We start from the raw sequence: 15683 nt of genomic DNA, 5'->3' as shown, positions 1-15683 counted from the left end.
TGTCCTGACATTCCCCCCCCCCCCCCCCCCCCCCCCCCCTTTTTTTTTTTTTTTTTGTTACAATAAGGTACATGCTCTAGTTTTCATGTCTCACTGTTATTTCAGATACTGAGAACTGGGCTAAATTGGACATGAAATTGAACAGTGCGTTGATTGTAAAACATTGTGAATTGGCAGTTTACTGTGCTGTGTTGTCTTTTTTTTTTTTTTTTTTTTTTTTTTTTTTTTAATATGAAACTCACGCTTCAGTAGCTGCAGAATTGTCCGTTTTTCCCCCCAGTACAACTTAATTGGATTGATCTCTCTACCCTGTTCAATCCATAGCTTAATCCCACTTCACCTCCCTTCATCACTGACTACTTTTACGTACGGTGTGGATACATTTCCTCTCTGATTGATGCAAAAGAACAGCTACACAGTTGATAGAGATACAACTGTGGTGTATAGTAGGTGAAATAAGGTAATAAAGTGAATATTTGCACTTGCAGATGATGTTACTACAGCATGAGATAACGTGGATCAGTTTCAGCCCAAAGCCTTCGGTGGGTTGAAATCATTCCGGCCAAATGTCTTGACGTATTAACAGTTTCTGTCCAATGATGTGTGTGTATCTATGAGGCCACTGGAGTCAGACAGCACTGTTTGTTCCCTATACATTTACTTTTTATCTCTGTTTTTGTTTTTAATACTTTATTAACCTTGTGGGGAAATTTACTCAGGCTGCTGCTGCTGCAGTGGTATCAAATGCATTTCTTTGTTCAGTGGGAGGAAATAAGAGCACCCAGAGGAAGCCCACACAAAGAACATGCAAACTTCATACAGACCGAGCGGGGTAGAACTCACATTTTCTCGCACTGTCCTCGTGCTTTGAGGCACCTGCGCTGTCTTTTGTGCTACCTGTTCTTCATGTTGGACTGAAAGATGCCTCTGATAATCTCATGTTGTAACATTCATTTACTGCTGTGACTGCCCTCCTACTTATTTATTCCACTTATTTTGAGATAATCCGGTATCTGTTGTAATATTTTTTTCTGTTGTTGCAGTGATTATTCATTATATTTTATGCTGACAGGAGTAGCACCTCCTTATAATTTTTAATTGTACCAAAGTGCACCTAAGTAAGCAAATTGAATGTCCATGTGTATGCGCCATACAGCTAGAGACCACCCCACAGGACTAGTACATGTGGTGCGTGAAGCAGAGCCAGATTCCTTTCTCCGCCTCCCTCACAGCTCTTGTTCTGTCCCAGTTGTGGGATAGAGGGAGGGAGCAGACACGTTGTTCCTTAGCAGTGACTTGAAATGCCAATCGGGGGAGTTGCTTTTCAACAGAGAACTGGCATGTGCTTGTTTATGAAGCTCACCCCCGGTTACATGGCACCATGATGATGGTCTGTGTGCCATCCGTAGAAATGTCATGTGATTGGCATCTCAGCTCATCTCTAGAAGTAGACACATTACTTGTTTCCATCCTCATGTCCTGTAATTTGGGGAATCGGGCATTTCTACTGTGGTGCTGGACTAGACAGGTTGTTCAGGAGCTGCATGCTGTCCTTGTGTTTGTTTTAATCGCACCTCTTGCTCATTTCCTCATTTTACACAATCTGCCATCACTTTAGTTAGTTTTTCAGTGTAGGGGCACAAGAACTCCACTGACTGTAAATGACTCCATGCCTTGCCCTTCCATGGCTTTGCTGTCTCGCTCTGACAGCCCTGGCTGCTTTCTTTCTCTCCTTCCTGCTTTCTGTTCCTCCTGGCTGGTTCTTCCTGCTGTCTCTGGTCTCTCCCAGCAGTCCTTACGTAACCTCCCACACACCCCACAGCTGTGTCCTGAATATAGAGCAGGCAAGGGCCAAGGAAGAGCCCTTGTTTGAGCTGTGCGGAAGGCACCTGCATGCATGTACGGCACTCGCACAAACACACGGACCATCACAGCTACGAACCTTCAGTGACTCATGGCTGGATTGGTGGGAGCAAAAGAGCATCACCCCGATTTAACTTGAAATATAACAGTGCAGCCAAGTCTTATTACCTTGATCCTCCCATCATTTCTGCGCTCTCAACATTCCCTTTACCTTCTCAAGGTCTAATGCAAGGTCGAATGGGTTTTCAGTCACCCCTGGTTTTTCTGGACCTGTAACGCAACATGTGCAAATGACTCTCCTCTCCATGTGCTCTTGGTAAGAGACATGCTTTTCACATTCCCCCACAGTGTGTGTGTGTGTGTGTGTGTGTGTGTGTGTGTGTGTGTGTGTGTGTGTGTGTGTGTGTGTGTGTGTCATGGAGTGAGTGTGTTTCACTGATGCACGGATGAGTAACCCCTTGTAAGTAGTGTATCTAGCAATGTAGTCACCTTGGTGAATAAGGTGTGGGCTAGTAACACTACATAGTATCTGTTGTAAGTTGCTTTGGATAAAAGCGTCTGCTAAGTGAATAAATGTAAAGAGACAAGGGACAGGGGAGGTTGTCCCCCTGGATTATGTTTGAGAAGCTTCTTGGAATGATAGTGTGGTTAATTGTGATCTATAATGAATGAAAATGCTGCAGATTGTCTCTGCTACATGCAAGCAGGTTGGGGTGGAGAAAGAGCAGTGGTGCAGCTTTTGCCAATACACCTTCGATGCAACAATCACTTCCTATGAAGGAGAAGTGGGGAAAAGCGGTCAAAATGGCGTTGATGGTGCCTGTAGCATAACCGATGAAAAACCCTCTTATTAACATAATTCAGTCACTGACAGCACAGCACATTTAGTTCAGGTGCATTTTGGAGGTTGAGCAACTGGTTGGAATGGAGGTGACTCAGGCTCAGAAGAAAACTGTATAGACACATGCGGGATGAGGTTTGAGAGTATTGAAGGAGACAGGCTGTGTTCTGCCATGACTCCAGCAGTGCTGCTGCTTGTGTGCTCTCGTTGCAGGTGTGTCCTTCAACAGTGTGTACACGCAGATTTGGAGGGTCCTACTACACTTGGCCGCCGATCCCTTCCCCGAGGTGTCCGACTTGGCCATGAAGGTCCTCAACAGCGTAGCATACAAGGTATGGACCTCCCTTACCCTTTAATTCACTTTAATGCTTTCTGCTGGATTACTGCATTCACTGCTTTGTCCCTTTGTCCGTAGCCATGTGTCTGTATACATGCATATGTTGTGCTATATGTGGGCTCTCCCACTCCACCTACCCTTTCCTATGCGCACGCATGTCCACCTGCGCGTGCTCACACACGCAGGCACAGGAATACTCACACTCCCTCAAAGATATACATGCTCACAGTCCGCCAGAGCTGAGTCCCATTCCCAGATGTCTGTATTTATTCTTCTCTTCTCCTTCTTACTTTCACACACATGCGCGCAAACGCACACACCAGTCCCAACTGATACCAATCTCTTTACATCCACAGGCAGTTAGTCCTGTGCAAATGCAATTAAGTAGAAATTGGTCCCTGAAGCTGAACAGAGCAGGGAGGGATGGTCATAAAATTCCACTGCAAGTTAAGGAGGTAATAACTACAATTGTGTCCAGCGCAAATCTCCTCTTTAATCTCGTTTGCTGACATAAACAGTCCCCAAGCTCCACGTACCTGTGTTCATCTGTTTTTAGTACTCCCTACTGTAACTATTTCTTTCACTGACCACTGAGGAACAGTGAGTGAATTAACAAGTCTGAGTGTGAATCTCACTTTATCAGTACAGAGTATGGCGACAGAATTGCTGCACTCTACAGTAACAAATTTCATTTTTTTTAAATAAGTACTTGCAAAATATATATATCTAGCAAAGATGAACACATCCATCACTGAATGTCTTATATAACAGTGCATTTCCAGGGTGAAGCTGACGATTCGGATGAATGCGGATGAATAACATTGATTATCTTGTTGTGGGGTTTTCCTAGTATGCAGTGGTTAGTACCTACCAAAAGTGGTCCAAGGAAGGACAACCGGTAAACTGGCAACAGGGTTGTGGACGCCCAAGGTTCACTGATACATGTGGGGAAGAAAGTCTTTTCCGATCGTGCAGAAGAGCTACTGTAGCACAAATTGCTGAAAACCTTAATGCTGGCCATGATAGAAAGATGTCAGAGGTCGCAGCTTGCTGTGTACGGGGCTTCGTAGCCCCGGACCATCCCCTGATGGACCTCTCTCCACCGCCAAAAGTGCCTATAATGGGCACGTGAGCATCAGAACTGGACCATGGAGCAATGGAAGAAGGTGGCCTGGTATGATTAATCAAGTTTTCTTTCAGATCATGTGGACGGCTGGATGCATGTGTGTTGTTTACCTGGGGAAGAGATGGCAGCAGGATGCACTATGGAAAGAAGGCAAGCTGGCGGAGGCAGTATGATGCTCTGGCCAATGTTCTGCTGGGAAACCTTGGGTCCTGGCATTCATATGAATGGTACTGTGACATGTCTAAAGATGTTGTAGACCACATACACCCCTTCTTGGCAATGGTATTCCCTGATGGCAGTGGCCTCTTTCAGCAGGATAATGCGCTCTGCCTCACTGCAAAAATTGTTCAGGAATGGTTTGAGGAACATGACAAAGAGTTCAAGGTGTTGACTTGGCCTCCAAATTCTCCAGATCTCAATCCGATCTGTAGGATGTGCTGGAAAAACAAGTCCGATCCACGGAGGCCCCACCTCGTAACATACAGGACTTAAAGGATCTGCTGCTAACGTCTTGGTGTCTTGTGGTACCTGGCACCTTCAGAGATCTTGTGGAGTCCATGCCTTGATGGGTCAGAGCTGTTCTGGCGGCATGAGGGGGACCTACGGAATAGGCAGGTGGTTTTAATGTTTTGACTGATCAGTGTAAATGGGAATGGAAATTTTCCGCAGGTATCAGGTATTTATCCCATGAATGTATTTGATGCACAGCTCTTCCTTCCCTACAGCTTTGAAATGGATGTGCATAATGGATCCACCCTGAAGTTAAAATTCATGATCAGTTGTGTGACCTGGTTTGGGATGGAAGTGGCCAAAGGTGTGTAGTACTAGGTTGCGGGATGACAGGTTTTACACTCGGAACAAAGGCTTTTAATTACAAACTAAAAAAATGGGGATAGGGTCCCCTTAAAGTAGAACAAAAAAATGGGTTATTCACCACACAACCCAACCAGGGACACCAAGAGAAAACAGCCAAAAAGGAAGCCCTACTGCTTCCTGCAGCACTTCACAAAAAGTCTTCTCCAACCGGTTGTCTTAAGTCCTGGCTGCTGAGGACTGCCAGCAGCTAGTAATTATTAACCTGTTAAGGTGGAGGCAGGCAATGTGGAGCTATCCATCCAGGTCCTCCCCATCCCCTACCTAGGAAACACCGCCCACCAGTTCACAGTTGGAATCCATATGTTCTTTCCCTTCCTACTTTAACCTTTTACTGGAGTCTCAGCGGTACCAAAGCAGCTGTGAGAACACATGTCTGTGTTTGGTTGACAGAGCATTCAGGAACTCACTTAACCTTCTTCTTTTACACGTGACCTCTTAATTTTCACCTGAGCGTAAGTGTGCCTGGGCGCTGATCCAGGTCCTCAGTGTTTAAACAAGGCTAAATCACATTCCTGGGACAAAACTTGGGAAGACAGTTGGGGAAATGTCCTTTATGGCTGATGCCATAATATTTTCCATCTGAAAAGGACCTTTTCAGTATTTTTTTTTGTTTGTTTATGCTGTCCCTTCACATGCATCCAGGCTTTTACTTGAGAGGAAAATGAGAAGAGAGGAGGGCACTGAGTCAGCTTGCATGGCCACAGATAAAGGCCAGGCAGTGGAAAAAGGGAAAATGAGCTTGTGAACATCTACTCTTGCTCTAGCTGTTCTGAGCACTGTTTTGAGGCAAAGCTGTGCACTGATCAGTTAAATCTCACTGGGTCTCTGAGCGATTATGGACAGACCGGAGTGCTCTGCAATCCCCGCAGGACTGAGATGGGAGCTTCCACATGCAGGCCGGTGTTGAACCAGCTGTGCTAAATGTCACGGCAATTAAGGTTGAATGTTGAATGTCAGAGAAGGAGATGAGCCAAGGTCTGGCAAAATTCTCTGTTCTGCATTTGGCGAATTAACTGTACTTTTGCAGTTTCACTCAATTTTTTTCCACCAAGGTAAGGTACAGTAAGCAAGAAGAGAGAAGAGGCTGACATATTCCCCGAGACTGCTCGTCTTTTTTTCTTCTTTTAAGTGCAACAGAATGTCCCTAAGCTTGATGTAAATGCAACTTTGCCAGCTCTCACAGACTGTGTAGGTGGAAAACAAATACTTTATATTGTTGTCTTATAGGTTTGGTTAAGATTATGCCTTGTTTGACTTTCATGTGAATCTGCTTTTAAATCCACACTGGGATTTTTTTTCAAGGAGCCTTGGGAGTTTCTGCTACTGGTTCCTCTAGACTGTCTCCTTGCACCCATTTTTGAAACTGCACCCTTTGCCTTGCATCATCTTATATGCTCTTCTTTTTGAGCTTATTTTTCTTGGTTTTTGTCTTCCCGTTTTTGAATGCCATTCTTTTCCTGCCTCTTGTTCTGTTTGTGTGGAGGAATGAACTGGAGTAATGAGGGTCTTTTGGTGTGTATTGAGCTAACGCACTATTTATACAATTTCCCAGGCTGTGAGATCTCTATATGTTTTAGTCACTGAACGTAGACCTTTAAAGGTTGGATTTCAGATTCAGCACCCCTATAGGATATCAGTATATACTACATAGACAGAGCTGTACTGTGTCAGTCATGCATGAGCAAAAATGTCTTTGTCAGTTGCAGGAGCTGTGAAGGATTGCTGAAGCAATTGTCTGGTTACGTTTGTTCAGTTGTCTTTATTGTAGAATGAATTTTTTGGCTTCAGTTAATGTCATATACAGTATGTAGTTGGTAGTTGTAGAGCTGTCCCTTTTCAATAGAACACACCACGTGCTTTAATAACCTCAAGTAAGGTGCTTTCTGCAATTGATGTACAGTAAAAATAGTTAGAATTTTCCAGCTGTATAAATGGGTAACTTTTATTAAAGTAGGTAAGTGTACCTAATGTAAGATTGTAAGCTGTTGTAAGTGCCAGCACAGCAGATTTTATATACGTGTGTGTGTGTGTGTGTGTGTGTGTGTGTGTGTGTGTGTGTGTGTGTGTGTGTGTGTGTGTAAATATATATATATTATATATATGTGTGTGTGTGTGTGTGTGTGTGTGTGTGTGTGTGTGTTTATATACATGTATATAAAAAAAAAAATTATACAGCACAGCTGCTAGCATGGGTGCCTCATGGGACCTCAACTGTATGATTGTTCATAGGTTCTATCCCCATTTAGTCATGTTGTCCTCATGTTTGTGTGGATTTCCTCCAGGTGCACCAGTTTCCTTCCACAGTCCAAGGACATGTGTTTCAGGTGAATTGGTGACTCTTAATATGTTCATAGTGTATGAATGTGAGAGTGAATGTGTGTGTGATTGCCCTGTAATGCACTGATGTCCTATCCAAGGTGTCTTGTCTTTCCTAGTGCCTTGTCCATTCAGAATGGGCTCCACACTCCCACAACCCTGCGTAGAACAAGTATTGATAGTGAGAGGAAGTGATTTGAGTAATCGTCGTCATCAGTAACAACAACAATAACGCTGGGTATCCACATCATTTTATGTAAATATTTAAATGGGAATTATGCAGAAAACTGAAACGGCCAACATTAGAGCTGTCTACTTTTAGGTGGAACGCAAACACTGGATTGCACAGTGTCAAATAGTTACTAGGAAGGTCTCAGGCATCGTCAAGCCGAGTGCTTCTCAAACCACTCGTGAGTTGCGTGTGACATCTGACAGTGGTTCTCCACCAGTCAGAGTGCAGTTTCATCTGGGTCTCTTTTGGCCTAATAATTTAATATGTGATGTTTGAGGGTAGAGCTGGTTTTATAAGATATTGTATTGCATGCTTTTTGTCCCCTGGAGTACTGCTTTTCACTGTTTTGGATGGTTAATTTAGCTGATGAGTAAGTAAAACAGCAAAAGAAATCTGGTGGCTCAGGATCTTCCCAAGGAGCAAAAGGTTTAGAAAGGCATTGCTAAGACAAGACACTATGTTGACATATGCTTGCAAATAGCTGAGTCAGTACTGCATGTTCTGTCTGTACATGGCATACCTTCATCAGTGTTCATCCACAGATCTCATTATCAAAGTGGCAGTTTAGTGCTGCATGTGCTTTGTCATTGGGTGACAAAGGTGTCTTGCTACCTGTATTTGAAAAATGGTTTTTTACCATGAAAAAACCCATCTTTTATTTATTCCTTTATGCTCAAACTCATTCCTTCCCCTGATGGACATCCATCACCCACTAAACCTGGCTCAAGTGTCGTCAAAGTGCCGGTTTGCCCCCAAGCATTCATCTCTGTTGACATGGCTCACTGTAATCAATCCTCTGCCTACCCTGAATTTGATACCTTAAGAAAGCATCTGTAGGAAATACAGCGTAAAAGCTTTGAGCTTTAAATGTTTTATGCCCTGCCAGAATGAGAGAAAACCTGGGCTTTATGTGCTGAAATGCATTTGGAGTCACCTGCTTAAGATACAATTTTTGTTTTGAATTATGTCCTCTGAAGGTTTATTCTGGAACTTAAATAATTTTCGTTTACGCATGTGTGCATTGGATGTATTTTTTGCAGTCTCAGATTACACAGATGTTTTATCCTGAGAGTCTGTGTGATAATTACTACTTGTTTTTTCCATGTAATTAATATTCTTTCCCCTTGTATAGACACAGCACATTTGTGGTGATTGTTTTATTTTTCTCGTTTTAATGATGTCCAAGTTGGGAACATTGGCTGTTAATTTGAGTGTTAGTGAGAGACACTTACCACTAAAGAACCCAGTACACACACTTTAATTCGTTGCAGGATCAAATAAGCATTAAAGCAAAATTGGTCTGAAAGATGTTTACATTAATTGAATTTACTACAATGAAGAAAACAAAGCTAAATCCATTCCAGAGTCAAGTTTTCCTAATTTCTTATCATAGTATAGTTCTTATAACAGTTACCTTTTTCCTTGTGTAACAGTCCATGTGAGGAGCATTTATGTCTCAGAACTGTAGGAATATATTTGTTTTCTGGTACAACTATAAAGAGATTTGTCTTAATACTGGTGGCTCCAGTGTGCATTGTCTGATTACTCTCTCCAGGATTTGTAAAAAATTCATATATTGCTGGTGCATGAAGTCTAGCTACACAAGTATAAAAACAGTTATATGTAGACAAATAGTTATGGCCATGTTTTCTGATAACCAGTGTGTAGCGCCTCTATCTGTTAGTATTGTTGCATATTTATATTATTAATGCAACATTCAGGAGGACATCTGTAGTTTGCACTGAGCAATTATAGTTAATTCTCTCTCAAGAGAAAGTTTTCTCTACATGGGGTTTGGAATCATACTAATATCATTTGAATGCTTTGGTAAATTCTGTTTTAACAATGCTGAGGGCTAACAGTGTACCACAGTCCCATGTCTAACTGGATCACAGATTAATTTACTTTTTAACATGTTTTTATTGAATATAGTTTTTAAAACTTTCTGCTTATTACTTTGGAGTTGATGTACTTTTTGTAGCATGTCAAATGAATCACATTTTCTTCATTTTTCCTCTCTTCATAAAAGATAGAAAGTACTCTACCTAGAAACCAGAGAATGTCTTTTAACACACTTAATGCATATGATTTGATTTATTGACCTGTATAAAGACACAAAACTTGTGTAAAAATTTAATCTATTGTAGTTGTTGTGAAGACTCTGCTTTCTTTTTGTACCTTTGCTGTGATCCGATTTTGAATGATTGACTGGATTTTTTTTTTTTGATCAGTTGAACTATGTCCCTGGACAAGCTTTCACTCGATGTCCATGAAGGAGTTATAGCACTGTTAACAACTTTTGGTGTCTCTCTTCTGTTAAAAATGATTCTGCTTTCTGTACCATAGTTTTGGCATCACCTGTAGGAAACCACAACAAAGGTCACCTGAAGGTTTAAATTCATCAAACTCAGGACTGCTTGACTATATAGTGCTCTGGTTGAGCTGTGGCACAAGATAGTTTATCAGAGAGCATTTCTGGTCAAGCCACAGCTTACTGCAAGGTCAAAATGATGCCTTCAGCAAAGTAAAAGGAATTAGCTTTCTTCCCAGCATTTGAAGGTTCAAATGATAGCTTAGATGTGAATGAGAACGGATTGAAACAATAAGTGAGGTTCTAAGTCACTGACCTTACTGAAGTCAGCTGAAGCGGCCACTAGTATTGTTGTTGGAACATTAAAACTTAATTCAGAATCTGTTTTGCATTGTGGCAGACATAATGTAAACCTAATGTGCAACAGTAATGCTGCCATAAGCACGGAATCCTCGACAGAGACATGTCAAGATTTAGAATAGCTGATGTTTCTAGAATGTTGAACATTGGATTGGGTGAAGAACAAGCACCAAAGAAAACAAGATCTCATCTAATTTCCCCCAGCACAGTTGCTAAGGCAACCAATTGAAATTCTCAGCAACACCAAGCAAACATGCCAAACCTTCTGTATATTTGCATTACATTTTCAACCTATAGTGATTTTCAGATTATGAGAAGATGCCACTTACTTATTTGAAGAGATATTAAAAGTTGCTCTTCTAGGGAATGTGCAGAACAATAAAGCCAGGTCTTTACGTTGCACAAAAGTCATTTAAATGAAAACAAAAATTTGTGCAGTTCATAATTCTTTGAAAGCTAGAATGCAGTGACTGCACCAAACTCAAGGGAAACTTAAACACCCAGTCACTTTTGTAAAATATTGTTCAATTTGGCTTTATATTCTTTTTCTGCAAGGGAAATTTCAGTGGTTTTGTCAAGAGTTTGGTTTAAATTCCATTTGCAGTGTAACGATTGACTGACTTTTCATCCTGGTGTCACAATGCAGTGCAGCCAGGACTTGAACCCACGATGTTTCTTCCTCTCCCTACAGGCCACTGTGAATGCTCGACCCCAGAAGATCTCTGGATCCCTCACCCAGTCTGCTCCTGCTAGCCCCACCAGCAAAGGCACCCACATCCATCAGGCAGGGTGAGGGGCCTTATTTTCATTTACATTTATTCATTTAGTAGATACTTTTATCCAAAGTGTCCAAAGACAAAAGTGCATTTTGCCAACATATGGAGGGAATAAGGTGCAAACTTGTGATTCTTGAAGCATAATCCATTAATAATAGTCTAATCCCACTGTTTAACCAGTATAAATTATATAAGTAGCTAAATATAAAACTGGTAGAAGATATTTTTTTGAACAGGTGATAGTGTAGTGCAAGTTTAGGGAGTATATAGGAGATCAGGAGAGAACTGGGTCCAGAAGAGATGTTTTGAGACCCTTCTTGAAGGATTGATCAGTTCTGAAGGACAGAGGGACATCATTCCACTGCATTGGAGACAGAAGGGGAGATACATGGGGACACTTTGGCAGGCCAAACACAACTCATTTAGCAGCATTTTGTATCAGCTGGAGAGGCTTGATGGCAGAGACAAGAAGACCAGACAGAAGGGAGGTGCAGTAATCTGCTCAGGATATCACCATGGCCTGGACCATGCATTTGAGTTTATTGTGAAATAAGGGTGGATCCTGCAGATGTTATGCAGAAGATATCTTAAGAACTGGATCATGGCATCAGCGTGTAGGGAGAGGTAGAGGTGTGATTTGATTTATTCCTGGACTCTTAGCTCATGAAGCAGGAGAAATGAGCAAGTTGTCCAGTTTGATAGAGTTCCTTACAGGTGGAAAGACCTAGTGGGAGGTGAAGAATCTCAGTTTCGGAGAGTTGTACATGGTGATCAGTCATCTAAGCAGAGAAGTCCAAGAGGCAAGCATCAATGCCTGAGAATATGTCAAACTGCAGAGGGAAAAGAGAAGAGCTGGGTATTGTCGGCAAAGCAATGATTTTCAACCTAAATGCCTGTTACCAGCAGTTAACTGAAGTGGTTCTTTGTCCTCATTAAAAAAGAACAGTGCTTTGATTAAAGTCCAGACATGTTCTTGTACTTATTTAAAGCACTTTTGTAACAAGTTCTAAAATTGACCTTATTAGGATATACTCCCAGTGTACCCGCAGTGGTACTAATCATAGTTTTTCTTTTATTGTAGTGGTTCTCCTCCGATGCCCAGCGCCAGCAGCTCCAGTCTGACCAATGAGGTACCCAAGCCTCCTGCCCGTGAGCTGCCCCCAGCCCGGCCCCCGTACACGCCTCCATTTGGTGGCCAAGCACCCCACTCGCACCAGTTCCAGCGCACCCGGAAGATGTTTGACAAGGGTCCTGATCAGGTATGGCAAACAGGATAAACGGGACAATTTTTCTCAGTAGCAAACCTCACCTGTCCCTTTATATCATTTCCAGAAAGTCTATTCAGGCTTAATTTGTGTGATACCAACAGCAGACCTGAGTCAAACACAGACTTCTTGACAGGTTATTAATGTTTGTGAGAGTGATGTTGAAATTATGTTGAAGGAAACACCTTGAATTGATTAATTTGTCTGTATGCCTAGAAAGTCTGTAATATTTGGCGGGAAATGATTAATTGTACAACCTTCCTTCGTAAAACGGGGTTCCACACAATGGCAACGGCTGCAACAGCTCGTAAAAATTTAGTTTTTTCATGCAGTGGCCTTATTATTTAGCAAAGTAGCATTTTTGCTTAGTTATGCAGTCATTTTATTTCTGTAATAAAAATTTTATTCATTACCTACTATGTTTGTTGTTCCTCTGCAAACCTGTATACACTGCTTCTTATGCAGCAAAACCAGCTAATCTATATACTTTCTTGTTCCTGTCACATTGATGGTGTCAACCAGTCGCATCAACTAAAACAGCAGATGGAATAGTAACTTTTAGAAATACAGTAAATGTGAACTCCATTAAATCATGTCATTTAGTCATTACATCAGTAGCTAACTAGAAGAACTGGTAGAAAGTGTCGACCAATATCAGTAGCTCTTATGAATATGAATTGTGAAACAACCCTGGGGGATGGATGTATTAACCACTGAAAATATACAGATCTATACACATTTTTTATTATATCAATGACTGCTTGTCTGTGACACCTAGTCAGCCATCCTCCCAACCCAGAGAGCATGGCCATGCTTTGTAACAGAGCTCCTCCAATCTTATCCTGGCAGTATTTACACAGGGTTTCCAGCTCACTAATAACAACCGTCAACCTTTGTAGTGAAAAAGAATTATTCATTAATGAAATCAGATCGGTTGATGTAATCTGTCTCGCAAATTGCTGAGGTCAGATGAAAACTGTCGCATATACCTGTCCATCAGATATGATTTAAGGAACTGTTTTGAATTATCTTGGTGGCATTCTTTAAAAGTAGATGAAGAGTTAAACTTACAAAATGGAAAACCTTTGTCTAAACACAGTAATCCATCAATGATAAATGCTTGTGTCAAATGTAATGTACTAGCTTTATTTTTTCATACTGTGAAACACCAGGACCTGTTATTTATACATTGGATTGTAGTTCATATCTGATGTGCTTTGTAACGAATACAGACAATTCTCCCATCATCCAGAGAAGTATGGAAATCTACTACAGCTGTTGGACTTAATGTTTTAAGCACTGTTTAAGAACATGTAATGAATGGTAGAATGACTTTGTCAAAAGTAGATTGGTTCTGTCTGTGAGGGTCAATATTGCTTACTTACTCATGCCTTCCACCCCTCCTGGGCCATAGGCCGCCAGCAAGGGTTCTTGTTGGCGTTTCTGTAGTTGGCAAGGTTTTTACGCCATGGGGTAGCTAGCTCCATGCCCAACCCTCTGCCTTTCTCAGCTGGGCTTGGGACCGTCCATGGTGGAGTTGAGGGCCATTACCACATGCAGTAAAATTTACAAAACTGAGACTCATACTAGCATACTTGTACAGTTTGCTAAGAATGTTATGCTGGTTCCTGATGTGAAAAACTGTTGAGCAACATGTTTTTTTGACTACAAACATTTTCTTTTCCATTCTGTTTATTTTTAATTGCATTTTCCCCTCACTATTTCATTTTGTAATAGGCTTCATGATCGATAGACAGTTATGGGATCAATCAGTCTCAGAATCAGACTCGGAACTGAGTAGAGTTTTGTGGTGTGTACGTTTATTTTCAGTCATTTTAAATTAGTTTTAATTTTAATCTAGCTCAAAGTTAATAAAAATCTTAAAATGAAAAGTCTTAAGTATTATTCCCTGAAGCCCTGTTTATAATTATTATATAAGCTTATCTGTAAATAAATCAAGCTTTAATTGTTGCATAAATAATAAAGCTAAAAGTGGCCCAAAGCTGCCAAACATCAGGTGTGATATGATAAATCTGCCAACGGCATTGTTTGAGAAGTTGTGGAGAATATGTTTTATTTACAGTCATATTGTTTTAATTTTAAGTTAATAAAATAAGTGTTGACACCCTTGCATTCAGAGTGTACCCTGCCTCACACCCTTTGTTTCTGGGAAACAGCACACTACGTGACCCTGCACTGGACAGTTCTTGATTAAAGATGGATTAAAGTGTTAGAGTAGTTTGTATTCATTTTGGTTTTGTCTGAGGTTAATACAGAACAAGTTAATAACTGGAGGGATGTATGTATTATAATGCAAGAAATTGAGTTATGAACAGTTTTCTAGTCCCAGTTATGTTCAGAATTTGAGGACCTAGTGTATGTTCACATCTGATATTAATGACAGTGCAATATACTTACAAGTAACCAGGTGGCTCAATAAAAGGACATGGAAATAAGCCATAAATCGACTAAACTCTTCCTTTATAGTGTGCAGGATTGCCAACTCAAAGGGCACAGCAATACTTGAAAAATAAGTTTAAATGCCTAACGCTCAGTAATGTTTATTTTTAAAAAAATCTAATTTTGCTTGACATTATTGTGGACAATTTGTATGTAATGTGTGATTCTTTAATAACAAAATACCAGTACTTGACCTTTTATAGTGCTCCAGGGTTTAATCTAGCTAGTTTAGAAAACTTCATTATCTTCAATGGCTTATAGATTAATATTGCTTAACTTTTCTATTGTATTATGTACAGTTTTTTTTTTTTTTTTTTTTTTCTCCCCCCCCCCCCAAATTTAGTGTGTGTTCCCTGGGTTGAGAACATAGAGCTTAGCTTAATTAAATTAACTAATTATACTTCTCTTAAGGGGGTGCGGTGGCGCAGTGGGTTGGACCACAGTCCTGCTCTTCGGTGGGTCTGGGGTTCGAGTCCCGCTTGGGGTGCCTTGTGACGGACTGGCGTCCCGTCCTGGGTGTGTCCCCTCCCCCTCCGGCCTTACGCCCTGAGTTGCCGGGTAGGCTCCGGTTCCCCGTGACCCCGTATGGGACAAGCGGTTCTGAAAATGTGTGTGTGTGTGTGTGTGTGTGTGTGTGTGTGTGTGTGTGTGTACTTCTCTTAATTAAGAAGGTAGATATATGCATCTTTTGGAGATTTTAGGGTACAGACTATATGGTATGTGGTTCTAAGTGCAGATTCTCAGTGTAAGAATCATGTGAGTGAAGCCTGTTGTAATTCATTGAAGCCCTGATCCCCCCCCCCCCCAATTTCTTTATATATGTGTGTGTGTTCCAACAGCAGTCAAACAGCCTCAATATGAACGAGTTCATTGCCGTCAGGAAGCAAGTTTTCAACAGTGACGAAGTTGACAGGACGACA

General features: G+C 41.3%; 1 protein-coding gene across 5 annotated transcripts in view; it reads left to right on the top strand.

Annotated features, from left to right (window-relative positions):
- rptor (regulatory associated protein of MTOR, complex 1) overlaps positions 1 to 15683 on the top strand; it is a 126197-nt gene that overhangs the window by 84749 nt on the left and 25765 nt on the right. For all 5 annotated transcript variants that reach the window (XM_029246691.1, XM_029246692.1, XM_029246693.1 and 2 more), the window contains 3 exons: positions 2918 to 3036; positions 10954 to 11051; positions 12120 to 12297. In XM_029246691.1, coding sequence (XP_029102524.1) covers positions 2918 to 3036; positions 10954 to 11051; positions 12120 to 12297 — 395 coding nt within the window. The remainder of the gene's footprint in view (positions 1 to 2917; positions 3037 to 10953; positions 11052 to 12119; positions 12298 to 15683) is intronic.

Source organism: Scleropages formosus, chromosome 20, assembly GCF_900964775.1.
Source record: "Scleropages formosus chromosome 20, fSclFor1.1, whole genome shotgun sequence".
Classification (NCBI taxonomy): domain Eukaryota; kingdom Metazoa; phylum Chordata; class Actinopteri; order Osteoglossiformes; family Osteoglossidae; genus Scleropages; species Scleropages formosus.
Note: the sequence above shows the minus strand (reverse complement) of the source record. Positions and strands in the feature narration are given on the sequence as shown.